Source organism: Notolepis coatsorum (genome assembly GCF_963971535.1).
Source record: "Notolepis coatsorum genome assembly, chromosome: 4".
Taxonomy (NCBI): domain Eukaryota; kingdom Metazoa; phylum Chordata; class Actinopteri; order Aulopiformes; family Paralepididae; genus Notolepis; species Notolepis coatsorum.
The window spans coordinates 3,999,946-4,019,945 of record NC_140168.1 but is presented as its reverse complement, the minus strand read 5'-3'; the positions used below and the strand labels follow the sequence as shown (position 1 = coordinate 4,019,945).

Here is a 20,000-nt window from a genome sequence, read left to right as displayed (position 1 = left end):
TTTATGTTATTTACTCTCTTACTAGTTTTAGCCCTTCTTATTTCATGTTCTTTACTCTCTTACTAGTTTTAGCCCTTCTTATTTTATGTTACTTTACTCTCTTACTAGTTTTAGCCCTTCTTATTTTATGTTCTTTACCCCTTTACTAGTTTTAGCCCTTCTTATTTTATGTTCTTTACTCTCTTACTAGTTTTAGCCCTTCTTATTTTATGTTCTTTACTCTCTTACTAGTTTTAGCCCTTCTTATTTTATGTTCTTTACTCTCTTACTAGTTTTAGCCCTTCTTATTTCATGTTCTTTACTCTCTTACTAGTTTTAGTGTTGCTTATTTTATGTTATTTTTTACTCTCTTGCTAGTTTTTATGTTATTTTACATTGTAGCGCTTTGAGATTTGTTCCACAATTATAAAGCACAGAATATATTATTATTATTATTATTATTATTATTATTATTATTATTATTATTATTATTATTATTATTATTATTATTATTATTATTATTATTATTATTATTATTATTATTATTATTATTATTATTATTATCCAATGAGCCCAACTGTGTCCATGTGTGGTGATGTTAGGCCTCATAGTAGTGAGGCCGTTTAGTAATTACTATTGTGAGGCTGTTTAGTAATTACTATTGTAGTGAGGCTGTTTAGTAATTACTATTGTAGTGAGGCCGTTTAGTAATTACTATTGTAGTGAGGCCGTTTAGTAATTACTATTGTAGTGAGGCCGTTTAGTAATTACTATTGTAGTGAGGCCGTTTAGTAATTACTATTGCCGTTTAGTAATTACTATTGTAGTGAGGCCGTTTAGTAATTACTATTGTAGTGAGGCCGTTTAGTAATTACTATTGTGAGGCCGTTTAGTAATTACTATTGTAGTGAGGCCGTTTAGTAATTACTATTGTAGTGAGGCCGTTTAGTAATTACTATTGTAGTGAGGCCGTTTAGTAATTACTATTGTAGTGAGGCCGTTTAGTAATTACTATTGTAGTGAGGCCGTTTAGTAATTACTATTGTAGTGAGGCCGTTTAGTAATTACTATTGTAGTGAGGCCGTTTAGTAGTTACTATTGTAGTGAGGCTGTTTAGTAATTACTATTGTAGTGAGGCCGTTTAGTAGTTACTATTGTAGTGAGGCCGTTTAGTAATTACTATTGTGAGGCCGTTTAGTAGTTACTATTGTAGTGAGGCCGTTTAGTAATTACTATTGTGAGGCCGTTTAGTAGTTACTATTGTAGTGAGGCCGTTTAGTAATTACTATTGTAGTGAGGCTGTTTAGTAATTACTATTGTAGTGAGACCGTTTAGTCATTACTATTGTAGTGAGGCCGTTTAGTAATTACTATTGTAGTGAGGCCGTTTAGTTATTACTATTGTAGTGAGGCCGTTTAGTAATTACTATTGTAGTGAGGCCGTTTAGTAATTACTATTGTAGTGAGGCCGTTTAGTAATTACTATTGTAGTGAGGCCGTTTAGTAATTGAATGAATGAATGAATGAATGAATGAATGAATGAATTTTTATTCACACACACACACGATACATTTTACATGCGAGTATCCTCATGTGATAACATGTCGCAAATTGTGTGCATGTGCCAGGTCTCCCAAGAAGCTATTTAAAGCTTTTGGAGGGAGCCTGAACACAGATACAAACAGAGTATGAACAAACAAAACAATAACAAATAAACAAAAACAAACAAACAAAAACAAAACAAAAAAATACAACGTGGGTAGGTTTACACACCTACCTACTAACTGACATATAACAGAGATACATAATACAGACAATTTTATTCCTAAGTTATAATTTTAATTAGAGATATGATTTTATCAGTTCCTCTTTCAGTGATTTTTTAAAGGTTTTAAAGGTATTAGTCATTTTTAGATTTTCATCAAGCTTATTCCAGATCTGTGGACCCCTGCATGCTATGCTTAGGCTAGCACAATTTAGCCTTCTCCTCTTGCCAGATATAAGATGCTTGTTTCTTGTGTTGTGGATGTGCAGTGGTTGGCAGACTGGGACAAGCTCAGACAGTCTGTGATTCATGTTGTTGACAACTTGATACATAATTGATGCGTTTTGATGAATGTTAAATTCAGCGAGCCTCAGGAGACCAAAGCGATGGAAAAGAGGCTTTGAGGGCGCTCGATACCCGGACCATGACAGCACTCGTAGTACCCTCTTTTGTAGGCTTTCTAGTTTTTTGAGATGGCTGGGGTATGTGTTGCACCATATGACGTTACAGTAATTAATGAGGGGTTCAAACAGGGTTTTGTATAAAGTGAGAAGGGCAGGCAAGGGAAGAAAATGACGTATTTTGCAGAATAAGCCAACATATTTGGACAGTTTTGTTTGTAGGTATTTTATGTGGCATTTGAAGTTAAGTGACTCATCGATGATGACCCCCAGGAATTTTGTGGACGCCACTCTTGACAGCTCCTTTCCATTTATTTGTATGCACATGTGATGTGTGTGCATCCGATTTGAGTGGAAGACAATAAAGTTTGTTTTGCTGAGATTTAGTGATAACTTGTTGCATTTGAACCAGGTGTCCACTTTTTGTAGTTCTGTATTGAGTAGATCTTGTAGCTTGAGTGGATTTTTATGTGACAGAAACAAATTAGTGTCATCAGCGAATATAACTTTGTGCAGAAGTACAGATGAGTTGACAAAGTCATTTATATAGAGAATAAATAGTAAAGGCCCTAGAATTGACCCCTGGGGGACCCCATATTTGATTTTTATTGATTTGTGATTTTTTATATCGACGTACTGTTGCCTACCATGTAAATAGCTACTGAACCAGTTGAGAGCCAGACCCCTTATGCCATAATGGTGTAGTTTCCCAAGTAGAATGGTGAAGTCAATGGTGTCAAAAGCCTTTGATAGATCCAGGAAAACGCCCACCCCACAATCACCCTGATCAATGGCATCATGTATTTTTTCTATTAGGTCTAATATTGCCATGTTTGTAGTTCTTTTTTTCCTGAAGCCGTATTGTGAATTGGTGAGTATATCTAGCTTGGTGGTGTATTCGCTTAATCTATTGTACACAACTCTCTCATAGACTTTGGATAGAGCTGGTAATACGGATATTGGACGGTAATTATTAATACTATTTTTGTCACCTGATTTATATATGGGTATTATTCTCCCAATTTTGATGTTTTTTGGCACCACACCATGTAGTAAGGACAAATTAATACAGTGAGCGAGTGGTCTGACTATAATATTGGCTATGGCTATTACTATTGTAGTGAGGCCGTTTAGTAATTACTATTGTAGTGAGGCCGTTTAGTAATTACTATTGTAGTGAGGCCGTTTAGTAATTACTATTGTAGTGAGGCCGTTTAGTAATTACTATTGTAGTGAGGCCGTTTAGTAATTACTATTGTAGTGAGACCGTTTAGTCATTACTATTGTAGTGAGGCCGTTTAGTAATTACTATTGTGAGGCCGTTTAGTCATTACTATTGTAGTGAGGCCGTTTAGTAATTACTATTGTGAGGCCGTTTAGTCATTACTATTGTAGTGAGGCCGTTTAGTAATTACTATTGTAGTGAGACCGTTTAGTCATTACTATTGTAGTGAGGCCGTTTAGTAATTACTATTGTAGTGAGGCTGTTTAGTAATTACTATTGTAGTGAGGCTGTTTAGTAATTACTATTGTAGTGAGGCCGTTTAGTAATTACTATTGTAGTGAGGCCGTTTAGTAATTACTATTGTAGTGAGGCCGTTTAGTAATTACTATTGTAGTGAGGCCGTTTAGTAATTACTATTGTAGTGAGGCCGTTTAGTAATTACTATTGTAGTGAGGCCGTTTAGTAATTACTATTGTAGTGAGGCCGTTTAGTAATTACTATTGTAGTGAGGCCGTTTAGTAATTACTATTGTGGGTTTGATATGTTTTGTAAATATTATTTTGAGATATTATACAGAACTCTGTGTTCTCACTGCCCCTAATTATTATGGAATAATTTTACTCAATGATTCAAATATCGGAGAAACTCAACTGTACTTAAAATTCTTAAGCAAAGGAAAGAAAATAAACTGTGGAACATGTTGCAATGTCAAATTTTAACTGATGTTTCCTGGGTAGTGTGTCTAGATCCCATAACTGGAAGGACGTTTTTGTGGAAACCACCACTTTTTGGCCTAACTCAGAAGTTGTAACTCATAATTTTCACAAAGTTGTTTATAAACAAGGATACCTCACTTTAAAGTGCCGGCATTATGGGAAACGCGCTCCTGAGTCAGACAAGAAGATAGATATGAATTTCCTCTCTGTGCGTTCAGTAGAAAGCTATCCGGCTGCAAGCTAGCCTACCTTAGCACAAATGAATGGAAACGGATATGGACCACTAGCCTAGCTCTGGGAGAGGTGTTTTTGGCCCAACAGCTTGGCTAGCAGGTCTGTATCCGCTCCCATTAATTTGTGCTAAGCTAGGCTAGCTGAACTCAGAAGATGGTAAGCACATTTACCATAACGTTGCCGCGTTCCTTTAATGGACCCTAACCTCGTTCCCAGTTGTATCTCCTCCGTGAGATAAAGCCTGGTAAAGCCCTACGGCCGAAAGTGTGTATGGGGACTAATTCCGGTGTAATGTACTTCCCCTGGAAGCTGCCTCCGAACGGACCAAACCTTTCCTGAATCCTGTCGGCAAACAAGCTAGAACGTCCCTGTCATGTAGTAAATTCTTCAGGCAAAGCCGTTGCAGTGGCTTAAACGAGGAAATATTGTGCACTTCACACGTTTCTATAATTGTTTTGCCTGTACTTCCTGTACTTCCGTTAAGACACTTTAGGAGGCATATCTTTACCAGCCTAAACGGACCCTAACCTCAACCATTGCCAATTTGCCACCTAGAAATTAAATATAAATGTACAAATGGCCTTCCCGGCTATGGGATCTAGAGACACTACCTTCTTCCTGTAAGTGACCAAATGTGACCAGCATAGTGAGAGCTTCAACCACTAGAGGGCAGGCTCTCACACCAAGACTGGTTATATGGCTGATACCTGAAGTCCTATGGACCTGCTATCTCCAGTGAACCATAGTTTACTATAGGTGGTCTTCTGATAGGAATGAACTGAGAGACATAGAATAGGTGTATAATAGTAGGTAATGTACTCATTACTGTAATTGTTTGTGTGTGTGCGTGTGTGTTTGTGTGTGTGTGTGTGCTTGGCCCCGATATATTTGATTCCCTGTTTATGTAATATAATTTGTGGAACCAAATAAAGTATTCAAATGTGCGTGCGTGTTTGTGTGTGTGTGTGTGTGTGTGCGTGCGTGCGTGTGTGTGTGCGTGCGTGCGTGTGTGTGTGTATGTGTGTATGTGTGTGTGTGTGTGTGTGTGTGTAAGACCCTTATGCATAAGCGTTTGTTTTCTGTACTTTCATTTTTAAACATCAGACTTTTTTTTTTTTATCCCTTTTCTATTGCTTTCTATTGATATATTTGAACTATAATCAATGTTTGAAATGTGTTGATCCATAATCGATGTTTCTGACCAGGTCCTTGGTCTTGGTCCAACCATCTTTACAGTAGTATATGAAAACATTCAACAGTCAGTTTGACTAATCACTCCTCTCTGCTTTCTCCCAACCATCTCTCCTCCTTCTCCACCCCCCCCTACCCCCCCCCCCCCAGCCCACCGACGCCCAAAGCGATGCCCGCTCCTTCCTGAGTGAGGAGATGATCGTAGGTCAGTCCAAGTCTATTGAGCCACCTATTTCATTTCTATAAGAGCCATTTGTGTGGCGTTTTTATTTTGTTGTTTCATAAAGAACCTCCCACCACTAGAGGGAGCAGTGCCACGGTCATTCCATGACGTATGTGGACAGTTAGTTCATAAGGTTAAAAGTTAAAACCAGAAGAAAAGAAAAAGTTTGAAACCACTATTCATGATGTGGTTTTTTAATAATAACCTAGGCAAAATAGCCCTGCTTGGTATTGCTTTGTTTACATTTAAAAAAAAAATGTGCCTGATGTGTGGGTTGGAGTTTAGTACCTTTTTTAGTGCATTTCTCCAGATCACCAAATTAGCACCACAAAATATGTATTATATGGACTGCTACCTTATCATTTCATTGAGCTGTAATTAACGCAACACAAGGATTCAATGTCCCGGATGACATCATCGATGGCCACATTCAAACTCATTTAACTCTCAATAACTGTCAATCTAAATGAACGTGTGCAAAACTGTTTTTTTGTGCGATGTGTGTGAGATTATATATGTATAAGCTTAAATATACATTGTTAAATGAATAGCTTCAATCTCATAAAACCATTAATGTCACTTTGTTTTACAGTTTCATGTTAATTTGTTTAGACTAATTATTAATGTTGTTGTTTTTGTTATTGTTATTATTATTACTTTGATTATTATTGTTATTATTATTATTATTATTATTATTATTATCTTATTATTATCTTAACACTTTAACTGCCAAGGTTAAATTCATGATATACCATCCGTTGCCAGCTCTATTTAACATGGAAAAGTTCCCCTTCTTTGCAGGGCTATAACTTTTTAAATTCTATTGCTAGATTGCCATTATTAGGGCCCATTCAATGTCCTATATGTATTGTTCAGGGTGTAGCAATGTTCAACTTTTTCATTCACATATTCATACTAAAATATGGTCTAAAGTATAAGTATGTTTTCATCTCTTTCTGCAGCTTTCTCCAGAACGTGATATATAGCCCCAAATGCATTATATTGATGATGAAATACAGTTTGATAGTGATCTGTGCGAGATCAAAAATTTCAATTGGACGTACTTCTAGAATTTACTACACGTCATCTGATGTTGACCGGATGGGCGAGGGGGCGTTTATAATTCCGTGGGCAACGTTATACCATTCATCTAATGTGGGTCATAGGTTCATCATAGCAGTTAGTAAAGAACACGTTAGAATATAACGCTAAAACTCACCCCAGTCTCCTCGGGCCGTTGGGCGATCAGCGTGGAGTAAACAGTTTTCCATTATGGGATGTCGAAATACCCGATCTATTTCCAGGTTGTATAATAGTATATACGTCCAAATCATGTTGTTTTTTCGAGTTATTTCCACCGATCGATGTTCACTGTGTGAAGACTGAGTCTCTCTAACATTAGCGAGTGCCCGGACCACATATGGAGTGAGTCCTGCCGGGTTAAAGGTTGACATCCGGTTTTTCGATCTGCCGATCGGCCACCAGATGGCGCTCTTGAACCGCTAGAGGATTGAGAGGAGATCAGAACTGTGTGTCAAGGCTGCAGAGGGGAAATATGATTCCGATCACAGATTTTTGAAATATTGATATCAAAGACGAGTTCCGGCGTCCGCGGCAACTTGAGCATGGCGGGGAATGACGAGTTCCGGCGTTTTCGGCAGTTAAAGTGTTAATATTATGAAAATTGTTTTATGAACTTATTTCACTTTACTTTTGTTCTTGTTTATTTATTTTGAATCCAATGATTTAATGAGTTGAGGCCCCGTATCGGCCCATCTGGGTCTCTTGCCTCTACTCAGCACCTTTATACACTTTCTGTCATGGTCAATGTTTTTACTGTTTTGCTGAAATAAATAAAATTATGTCCAAAAAAATAAACCAGCGTTGTGTTTTAGGCGAAGTGCCCCTTTAAAAGCGACCTCTCCTGCTCCCTCCCAGAGTTCCAGGCCGCCTTCGACATGTTCGACACTGACGGCGGCGGCGACATCAGCACCAAGGAGCTGGGTCAGGTGATGAGGATGTTGGGCCAGAACCCGACCAGAGAGGAGCTGGACGCCATCATCGAGGAGGTGGACGAGGACGGTGAGGTCCCGCTTTAACCCTGTCACTGCCACTCCACCAAAGGGTTAACCCTTTCACTGCGACACTATGGAAGGATAACCCTTTCACTGACACACGACAAAGGGTTAACCCTTTCACTGCCACTCCACCAAAGGGTTAACCCTTTCACTGAGACACTACGGAAGGATAACCCTTTCACTGACACACGACAAAGGGTTAACCCTTTCACTGCCACTCCACCAAAGGGTTAACCCTTTCACTGAGACACTACGGAAGGATAACCCTTTCACTGCCACTCTACCAAAGGGTTAACCCTTTCACTGAGACACGACAAAGGGTTAACCCTTTCACTGCGACACTACAGAAAGGACAACCCTTTCACTGCCACTCTACCAAAGGGTTAACCCTTTCACTGACACACGACAAAGAGTTAACCCTTTCACTGTGACACTACAGAAGGACAACCCTTTCACTGACACACGACAAAGGGTTAACCCTTTCACTGACACTCTACCAAAGGGTTAACCATTTCACTGCAACACTACAGAAGGATAACCCTTTCACTGCCACTCTACCAAAGGGTTAACCCTTTCACTGCGACACTACAGAAGGATAACCCTTTCACTGCCACACGACAAAGGGTTAACCCTTTCATTGCCACACTACAGAAGGATAACCATTTCACTGCCACACAATAAAGGGTTAACCCTTTCACTGCCACACTTACCTTCTGTAGTGTGGTAGTGAAAGGTTAACCTTCTGTAGTGTGGCAGTGAAAGGGTTAACCTGTAGCGTGGTAGTGAAAGGTTAACCTTCTGTAGTGTGGTAGTGAAAGGTTAACCTTCTGTAGTGTGGTAGTGAAAGGGTTAAAGATATATTGAGGGACATTGTGAGGAACGAAAATGATAACAAGCATTGTTGCAAATGCTTAAAGGTGCTATAGATAAACTTGTTATGTAGAGTAATCATTAAAAAATATATATACTTTTAGCTTTTAGAAATGTGCAGAATAAAAGTATTGCTTTCCCCCCCAAAAAGTATTGATTAATGTGCGGGTCCAAAATGTATGTTGTTGTTGTTTACATGTTGCAGACATCCCTACTTCCCATTTCCCCCACGTGGAATGCACCTGATTGGATAAATGACATGCTGGTGCTCTAGTCTAGTGTGACATCTAGTGGCTGAATGTTATCTATACAGCACCATCTAGTGGCTGAATGTTATCTATAGCACCATCTAGTGGCTGAATGTTATCTATAGCACCATCTAGTGGCTGAATGTTATCTATAGCACCATCGAGTGGCTGAATGTTATCCATAGCACCATCTAGTCTAGTGACTGAATGTTATCTATAGCACCATCTAGTGGCTGGATTTTTATCTATATCACCATCTAGTGGCTGAATGTTATCTATAGCACCATCTAGTGGCTGAATGTTATCTATACGCAGTGGTTCCCAAACTTTTTGTTTTTGCGGACCACTAATTGTTATTAAAAAAATTCACGGACCACCTCGTATACAAACAGTAAAAATAAATAAACATCAAACGTATATAAAGTAAAGACCGGAGATGGGACGTGTGCTCGCAAACACACGCACACACACACACACACACACACACACACACACACACACACACACACACACACACACACACGTTTACGTTTATAGCAGACTTAATGATTTTAGAATAGTTCAGCTAATGAAGTTAAATCAAATTAGTTTTATAGTGTAATTTGGCTACTTGAGACCACCAACACCACCACCACCACCACCACCACCATCACCACCACCACCATCACCCTCTTGCCACCATCACCAACACCACCATCACCACCACCACCACCATCACCACCACCACCATCACCCTCTTGCCACCATCACCACCATCACCACCACCATCACCCTCTTGCCACCATCACCAACACCACCATCACCACCACCATCACCACCATCACCACCACCATCACCCTCTTGCCACCATCACCACCACCACCACCAACACCACCACCACCACCACCACCACCACCACCACCACCATCACCCTCTTGCCACCATCACCACCATCATACTCTTGCCACCATTCCTAACTCCTCTGTCTCTTCGCCCCCTCCTTTCTACCCCCTCCCCCCCCCCCCCCCCCCCCGGTCCCCTCCTCCTTCTCTCGCTCCCTCCCGCGCCCCCTCCTCCCTCCTCCCTCCTTCTCTCTCCTTCCTCAGGCAGCGGCACCATCGACTTCGAGGAGTTCCTGGTCATGATGGTCCAGCTGTTGAAGGAGGATCAGGACGGAAAGAGTGAAGACGAGCTCTCGGAGTGCTTCCGTGTGTTCGACAAGTACGTACCGCAGCTCGACCAATGAGAAGGTCCAGTGTGACAGCTTAACCAATGAGAAGGTCCAGTGTGACAGCTTAACCAATGAGAAGGTCCAGACTCCAGTGTGACAGCTTAACCAATGAGAAGGTCCAGACTCCAGTGTGACAGCTCAATGAGAAGGTCCGGTATGACATCTTAACCAATGAGAAGCACATACTGTACCACTAAGGATTCATTCTCATTCATACGGCATAGAACCTCTTTGTTACTTTTGAGTGTTAACCCTTTCACTGCCACACTACAGAAGGCTAACCCTTTACTATCACACTACCGACGCGTCAGTAGTAGTGTGATAGTAAAGGGTTAACCTTCTGTAGTGTGGCAGTGAAAGGGTTAACCGGCTGTCGTGTGGCAGTGAAAGGGTTAACCTTCTGTGTATTGTCGCGGGGGAAAGGGTTAACCGTTTGGTAGTGTGGCAGTGAAAGGTTAACCAAACGGTTAACCCTTTCCCCCGCGACAGGACAGCCGGTTAACCCTTTCACTGCCACACTACAGAAGGTTAACCCTTTACTATCACACTTTACCAACTCTCTCCCAAAGCCAGAAGCTGGGCACGCACCGATATCTGTATTGGTATTGGATATTGGACCTATACCAGGCTATCAACACAGGGTATCCATATTGGAGAATTTCCCGCGAATTCTTTCTCTATTTTCCTGGTACATAGGAGTATAATATTTCTCTAATGGTGAACATTTATTATATAGGAATGTTTGTGTCCAATAACCCCAGAACGAATGATCTAAATCCATATACACAGATATTGTATATCTGTATGTCATAAATGTTATGATGAGTTGAAAATGGGGGACCCTGATGTAAACCAGACGAAAGTCTTTCTCTGGTCTGCATCCCCTTAACAATTGTGTGTATTGAGCCGTACTGTATTGTACCCATTCTGCAATCTGTTAATACAATTTTCAATCAATCAATTGTGTTTGGCAGTGAAAAGGTTACGTTTTGTAACCTTTTGTAATGTATCCTTACACCAGACAACAGGGACTCTTAATCTTGGATGGCATGCCATGCCACGCCTCCATACGGCCTAGACTAGAGCTTCACAGATAAAGAAGTGAACACTATCTCTGCTCTGCTCTCTTTACCGTATATCTACAATTATAACCTGGCATACAAATAAAGTTATTATTATTATTATTATTATTATTATTATTATTATTATTATTATTATTATTATTATTATTATTATTATTATTATTATTATTATACGGTGCAGCCAGGGGAATGGCTCCTTCCTACGTCACGTCAATGGTGTCTAACTACACACCCTCAAGACCCCTAACTCTCTGCATCTTCTGGCCGCCCCAGACCCACTCCTGGGGGGTCGTCGAAGAGAAGCAGGCTATTCTCAGTGCTCGCTCCACAATGGTGGAATGAACTTCCCACCAGTCAGAACAGAACAGCTGAAACCCGCCCAATGAAGAAAAACGACTAACCTTCGTCTTTTACTATTATGCACTTTGCTACTAAGTAATCTACCTTGCCTATATTACTACTATGCTAATATGTCTGTACTATATGTGCGCTCAAGGCTGTAGCACTCAAGTTGACACTGTTTTTTTTTTTATATATAACTTTCTTTTTATTGTTTTTCACAATAAGCAAACAATCACAAACAACAAGACATAACAAAAACACAATCCCGGGCTGCATTATTAGTGTCACTTTACAAAAATATACTTTTCACATGCTGAGTTCTCAATTCTCTGACTTTCCCTATAGATATGGTGAATATTCTTTACAACTATACATCATCCACTGGTTGTCGTAATAATTAACATATAAAAGTCCCATTTTTCCCAGTACTCAAGTTGACACTGTTCGATGAACAATCTTACTGACTCTTAGCTGCCAGAGTTGTACCCTTCATGCTGACTTGTTGTACAGAACTTGTAAGTCACTTTGGATAAAAGCGTTCAGCTAAATGACTAAATGTAAATGTATAACCAATAACCATATCATAGCACTATCAGTTCTGAGCTAAAAAAACAAAAGAAAGAGAGCATTCCCCCCATATAGCCACATTGGCCTTTCCTATCATTTCAGATTCATTCTCCACACATTTTGGTGTCTATTTGCGCCCCGAGTGAGAATAGTCACACAGCAGCTACTCAGGCTATTTACACCCACTCTCCTACCCAGAGAGCTGGGCAGTGCTATTTACACCCACTCTCCTACCCAGAGAGTTGGGCAGTGCTATTTACACCCACTCTCCTACCCAGAGAGTTGGGCAGTGCTATTTACACCCACTCTCCTACCCAGAGAGTTGGGCAGTGCTATTTACACCCACTCTCCTACCCAGAGAGCTGGGCAGTGCTTTGGAGGCTGTGACGTACAGCACAGGCGTAGAGACAGCTCTGCATAGGCTGCTGCAAACGTGGCAGAAAATATAATAAAGTACTAATTGACCACAGGAAAAAAGGTACAAAATGTACGTTATGTTACTAATATATTTACATGTTGTATAATAATATCGGCAAAAGTCCAAAACAGACGCACAACATGAACATTCTTTGAATATGTAATATGTGTACTATGTTATTTGCAATACGTACACATTGTACATGTTTACACATAAATATATTACTTATGCCTCTAGCTTTCCCCAGCCCTGTCTGCCTGCCTGTCTGTCTGTCTGTCTGCCTGCCTGCCTGCCTGCCTGCCTGCCTGCCTGTCTGTCTGTCTGTCTGTCTGTCTGTCTATCTGCCTGCCTGTCTGTCTGTCTGCCTGTCTGCCTGCCTGCCTGCCTGCCTGCCTGTATGCCTGCCTGCCTGCCTGCCTGCCTGCATGTCTGCCTGCCTACCTGCCGGTCTGTCTGTCTGTCTGCCTGCCTGTCTGTCTGTCTGTCTGCCTGCCTGTCTGTCTGCCTGTCTGTCTGTCTGCCTGCCTGCCTGTCTGTCTGTCTGTCTGTCTGCCTGCCTGTCTGTCTGTCTGTCTGTCTGTCTGCCTGCCTGCCTGTCTGTCTGTCTGTCTGTCTGCCTGCCTGTCTGTCTGTCTGTCTGTCTGCCTGCCTGTCTGCCGGCCTGCCTGTCTGTCTGCCTGCCTGTCTGTCTGTCTGTCTGTCTGTCTGTCTGTCTGTCTGTCTGTCTGTCTGTCTGTCTGTCTGTCTGTCTGCCTGCCTGCATGTCTGTCTGTCTGTCTGTCTGTCTGTCTGTCTGTCTGTCTGTCTGTCTGTCTGTCTGCCTGCCTGTCTGTCTGCCGGCCTGCCTGTCTGTCTGCCTGTCTGTCTGTCTGCCTGTCTGTCTGCCTGCCTGTCTGTCTCTCTCGGTGTTCTGCACCTGGGTCATCGTGTACTAGCTGTGACTCACCCAGGTGTAAACCGCTACAGTGATAATGATAACATGCATCCTTATTGATCACCCGTAGGGAATGTAGTTACCGGTAACATCAAAGAAAGACATTTCCATAAACATTTCCTATACATCAAAGAAGTAAGTAAAAAAGATCAAATAGGAATAACAAATACAGTGAATTAGATCTGTGTGTAAATACTGTATATACTGTATGTTATTGATTGATTGAAAACTTTAATTAACAGATTGCAGAATGGGTACAGTACAGTACAGTACAGTACAGCTCAATACACACAATTGTTAAGGGGATGCAGAGCAGAGAAAGACTTTCGTCTTGTTTATTTTTTTTTTGTTTGATCCACTTTTTCTCCCATTTTTCTATATTTTCTCCCATCCCAATTTCGTATCATCCAATTCAACCCTCCCCTGTCACGAACGCTGTTTCTTGCCTCCCACAAGCCGGCTGCAATGTGGACTAAGTCATACATAGCACAAGTCCCCTCCGGTACTTGAGGTAACAGCAGTCGCATCTTTTCACCTGCGCAGCTCGATCTCTCAGTGGCGAGGAGTAACGCGTGGGAGGCTCACGCTGCCCCCGACACTTCCTGATTCTACTGCGCAGGCGCACCAACCGACTTGTAGGAGTCGCTTGTTCACAACGCCCGATCCCCACCCTTCAGTTTCCCTCCCCGTAATACGGCCAATGTGTATTACTGCGGACGACCAGCTAAACTGAAAACAATGTGGAGAGCTGGATTCGAACACGCGAATCCTAGCGTCTCCACACTGGTGGCGAGTGCCTTGCCCACTACACCACCTAGCCGCCCTTAAGTTTCATCTTGTTTAAATCAGGGTCCCCCATTTTCAATTCATAATGACATTTATGACATACACGACATACATGACATACACAGATATAAAAATCTAATCATGACATTTATGACATACATGACATACAGGTATACAGTACTGTTACATTTGTCACATACAAGATATGCAAATATACAGTACTGTTAAACAGAGATCCTAACAGTAAATATATACATACGAGGGGGAGGGAAATGTACATTAGGAGCGGGTGGGTGGGTGGGCGGCTGTTCAGACATTTACGGGGGCCAGTTTCGAATTGCAGCCTCCCGTAGGTGCTCTTTGAGAGCGGGTTTGATGTATAAGTCCAACAAGCTGTCGCTACAGAAAATGTGTGCCGGGATGTAAATAGCATAGTGTGGCTATGGACACCTGGGTTGTCGTCTCTGCCGTGCTATATAAAGGGAGGTCAGACGTTTTTTCTGCCGTCGCCGAAAATATATATTTTTCTTTTTGAATTGGTGGTAGAGCCAATCATTATTTAAATAGCATTATTCCACCTCTGTGAGATGGCCTACAACAGTTTTTAGTAGTGAAATAAAGAATGTAATCACTTGATACTTTATAATCGATCATGGAAAAATGACCTTTTGAGCTCAAATCAAATCGAATCAAATGTATTTGTAAAGCCCAAAATCACAAGGTAGTGGCCCCATGGGCTGTACAAGTCTCTTTAACACATTCTCTGCCACGCTTATATCCATCGCTGTTTGATCTCTGCCAGCACTGTAAGTCTATGGAGATGTTCACCTTCTTTGCAGGGCTATAACTTTTTTAATTGTATTGCTAAATTGACATTACTATGGCCCATTCAACATCGATTATCTATCGTTCAGGATGTAGGAACGTTTTACTTTTTCATTCACACATTCATACGAAAATACCGTCTAGAGTATAAATATGTTTTTATCGTTTTCTGCAGTATTTCCCAGAACGTGAGATATAGGCATAAATGCATATATTAGATTATCAAATGCCGTTTGATACCGATCGACGCTATATAAAAAATGTCAACTGTACATGTGTCCTAAGGGTTATGACTGATCATGCGCGGGTGAAAGGAGGGGGGGGGGGGGACGTTTATAATTCTGTTGATAGTCGTTAGATGCTTCATGTAGTATGGGTGATATATTGATCAGAGCAGTTTGTATCGAAAATGATAAACAAAAACGCTGAAACTCACGTCAGTCTCCTCGTACCGTTGGGCGATGAGAGTGGAGCAAACAGATCCCAGTTATGTGGTGGGGATCGATGCGATCCATTTCCGGTTGTATATTACTAATACACGCCCAAATCATGTAGATTATTGAGTTATGGCAAAGATCCATATCCACGGTGTGTGTATTGAGTCCTGCGACGATAAAGAGTGGCCGGACGGAATAGGGAGACGCACTTCCGGTTGCAACTCGCCGATCAGCCACCAGGTGGCAGTATTGAAGCGTTGCAGAGTTGTGCTGGCTCACACAGCATCCGACAAGGCTCCGTGAGTGAAATATGAATACCATGGCGAAAATATGAAATTATGATCAGAATCACGTCGTACGCCGTTATTGGCAGAATTCGCATGAACTTGAAACCCGTTGTACGACGTTATTGGCGGGGAAAGGGTTAAACAAGTCAAGAAGAAACATCACAATAAATCAAGAACAAAAATCCACCATAAAATCCAAATATGCGAGACTCATATTGAGCTCAGAGAGGGTTGTAAATAAAAGAACGCTTGCGCCGCTTTGACTGCATTGGATTCCTAATAGGCGACGGCACACCCATCGTCTGATTGATTGATTGAAATTTGTATTAACAGATTGCAGAATGGGTACAATAGACAGTACGGCTCAATACACACAATTGTTAAGGGGATGCAGACCAGAGGAAGAAAAGGGTCCCCCATTTTCAATTCATCATATTCGGCTTCAAACCTATCCTTTTCGTTTGTTTATTTGTGAAAGTGTTCGAAAAATTATTTGTCTGTTTATTTATTTGTAAACATTCAAAATAAAATAGTTCATTCATTCATTCATAATTCATTCATTCATTTATGACATACAAGATATACAAATATACAGTACTGTTACATCCAGACATTTATGACATACAAGATATACAAATATACAGTACTGTTTATTTACACACAACGTTTCTAAAAGAGAATAATATATACATTTGAGGGGGAAGAAACTGTACATTGGAGGGGGTTGGGTAGGGTGGGGGGGGGGGGGTTTGGACAGTTTCGAATTGCAGCCTCCCGTAGGTGCTCTTTGAGGGCGGTTTTGAAGGTGGGTAGGAATTCACATAATTTTACAGCTGTGGGTAGGGCGTTCCACATTGTTGGGCATAATTCCAAAATGTGTTTAGTCCCTTGTTTGTCCCGAATCTGGGTTTAACATGATTTGTGGAGCTCCATCTGATGTTGTGGTCGTGGTATTCACTGACCTTTGGGAAGTATTTTCACATGTACATGGGTACCTTGGTCGTGTAGTGTATCTTGTAGACCAGGCCCATTGCAAGTTGCTGTACTCTGTCGTCTACTCTAAGCCATCCTAGGTTGTCAAAGTGGGCAGGGGTGAGGTGGGTTCTAGGAGTAAGGTCAAGCAGTAGTCTGACCAGTTTGTTTTGTGATGTTTGTAATCTTGTTTTTTAGCGCCTTTGAGGTGCTTTGGTACCATGAGGTGCAAGCATAGTCGTAGTACCCCTGAATGAGTGCTCCTGCCAGAGTCTTCAGGGTATTCTTGTTTACCAGAGAGGAGATTCCAGAGAGGAGTCTTTGGTTAAAAACTCAAAGGTTCCAAGTGGAAAGAATAAACTGATTTCACACGGTTGTAGTCAGAAATCTCACTGTTTATGTTTATTGTCCTATTTAAGGGGAGTAGCCATTTGAATGAAAAACCAATGCTATTTTGATAGGCATTTCTCCAACAAATCATCAACCGACAAACGCCATCGTGTACGCACAGGGGTTGGCAAAAATTTGCGTGGTTGTTCTACCAGATTAGATTATCGTTTGGACCTTTTGTGAGAGAAGTGTCCAGAACCCGGCAGGAGCGGAAACTGCGTTCTGAATCATAGATATACGTCTATGTTCTGAATAACATTGTGGCGGAGCTCCCGTTCGATGACATCACGGCAGAACCTTGACCTCCCCACTATATACACCCGGGTGTAAATAGCCACATTGGCCATTCCGCCCTGGGTGCAAATAGCAATGCTGGCCTGGACACCTGGGGGCTTGTCTCACTCTGCCACGCTGTAGACACCCGGTATAAATAGCCACGTTGGCCGTTCCACCCTGAGTGCACGTAGTAGTATTGTATAGTATATGGACACCTGCATCTGCCAAAAAAGAAATATCACAATATATAGGACTCCCTGACCATCTGAGAGCGTCACAGACCGCGGATGCTTTTAAAAAGGGTCTCAAAACACATCTTTTTAATAGTCTTTTTGTTGATTTTTATCTAGTTTTAGGCCCACACATTTGATGTTCTTTTACTCTTTTGCTAGATTTAGCCCTTCTTATTTCATGTTCTTTGTACTATTTTACTAGATTTAGCCCTTCTTATTTCATGTTTCTTTGTACTATTTTACTAGATTTAGCCCTTCTTATTTCATGTTCTTTCAACTCTCTTACTAGTTTTTATGTTATTCTACACTGTAGCGCCTTGAGATTTGTTCCACAAATCAATTAAAAAAAATATTATTATTATTATTATTATTATTATTATTATTATTATTATTATTATTATTATTATTATTATTATTATTATTATTATTATTATTGTTGTGTGTGTTGGGGGACCCAGTGGGTGGAGTCTCTGCGCCAGGTAAGGTGTTCACCTTTTGACCTTGAGGCCGTCTGGTTGCCGTTAGGAACGGAGACGGTTTCATCGACCGCGAGGAGTTCGGCGACATCCTCCGCGCCACGGGGAGCCGCTCACCGACGAGGACATGGACGAGATGATGACGGACGCCGACACAAACAAAGATGGACGGCTCGACTTCGACGGTGAGCGCTGAGCCTCGTTTCAACTCGGTCTTAAAGGAAAACTCCAACATTTGGGGAAATCAGCTTACCGTCTTCTCCAGAGAGAGGCAAGAAGATAGATACCAGTTTCCTCTCTCTGTGCGTTCAGGAGAAAAGCTATCTGGCTGACCGGGTAGCCTATAGCCATTGTCCAACTAACACCTCTCCCGAAGGCTACCCGGTCATGTCCGCTTTGATTCATTGTGCTAAGCTAGGCTAACGTGCAGCCAGATAGCTTTCTACTGAACTCACACAGAGAGGAGACTGGTATCTATCTTCTTGTCTCTCTCTCTGGAGAAGACGGTAAGCTAATTTCCTTTAATGCTTTAAGCTAGTGTTCCTTTAATGAAGTGAAAATTCAATCTAAACTATGATTCAAGAATTTACACAGCAGACAGAAACTGTATTTTCTCTTTCATCAAATTATCAAATCGTGTCTCGTATTACTGGGAAAACAAATTGATAGTATTCCTATTGTTTTATTCATAGAGTAACAGGGTTGCAATAGGGTTATGGTACGGCCGGTGAGACTACCAAGTGTGTAAAGGCCTCTACTGGATTGATTGATTGATTGATTGATTGACTGATTGATCAGTGAGGTTGGTTGGTTGGTTGGTTGGTTGGTTGGTTGACTGACACTCTCTCTCTTTTCTCCTCCAGAGTTTCTGAAGATGATGGAGAACGTCCAGTAAGGAAACGAGAGATCCAACCATCATTTGTGACCCCGTGCGCCCTCTGACCCCCTTCTCCTACTCAGAGAGAATTTTAAAAAAAGAAAAGAAAAACGATTGCTCTCCGAAGAAGAAGAAGAAGAAGAAGAAACGACCCCGGAAGCCGGGCCAGCGGGCCTGTTCTCTACAACTCTGACCCAACACAGCGACGAGCGATTATGAATATGTTACAGCGAGTGATTATTATGAATATGATACAGTTTGAGATGCAAGGCCCCCTCTCTCTGTGGTGGGCTCTTCGGCCATCAAAAGATGTACCCCCCCCCCCCCACCCCCACCCTCCTCCCCTCCTCCTCCACCCCGCCTCTCCCTTCTCATGTGGACGTCTATAAATATCCACCCAAACCTTTTAAGACCAAGAGCCACTCGGCCGTTCCTCGAGTCGTCCGTCCACCCAGCTGTCTCCGTCCGCACCTGCTGCTTCAAGAGATGCCCCCTCCCCCCTCGCACCTCCACCCAGCCCCCTGCCCCCTCCCCCTATAGCCCTGCCCCCCCCCCCCCCCCAGCCCCCCTGCCTCCCACCCACCTCACTCCTTAAGGTCCTCTGATTCCTCCTCCACCCTGTCTTGTTCTTACCAAATAAACCAGCTTTTCCTCCTCTCCTTCACCGTTCCTCTCTCCAAGTTATTGTGAGGCTACATACGTCCTACTCTCACCCACACCTACGCTGCCCACCTACTCTCTCTAGTCTAGTCTAGTGTCTGTTTAACCTTTTATTTGTTGTAGTCTTTTCAGTGACATATCCGTTTGATCAAACATTGTTGCTGTTTGTGGGGTTTTTTTTTTCTTCTTTTTTTTTCTCGGATCGGTGGAATAGAATTCGATTATTTACTATTTTACCTTTTTCCCAGGGAGCGGCAATATCACACAGCCTTCTGTTCCTGTCTGACAAAGGACCAACT

The 20,000-nt window shown here is 41.8% G+C and overlaps 1 protein-coding gene across 1 annotated transcript in view; it reads left to right on the top strand.

Annotated features, from left to right (window-relative positions):
* LOC311227232 (troponin C, skeletal muscle-like) overlaps positions 1–19,570 on the top strand; it is a 25,114-nt gene extending 5,544 nt beyond the window's left edge. The window contains 6 exon segments of the mRNA XM_084312805.1: positions 5,661–5,715; positions 7,672–7,815; positions 10,015–10,129; positions 18,214–18,263; positions 18,266–18,349; positions 19,028–19,570. Coding sequence (XP_084168931.1) covers positions 5,661–5,715; positions 7,672–7,815; positions 10,015–10,129; positions 18,214–18,263; positions 18,266–18,349; positions 19,028–19,059 — 480 coding nt within the window. The 3' untranslated portion in view covers positions 19,060–19,570.
* The last annotated feature ends 430 nt before the right edge of the window (positions 19,571–20,000 follow it).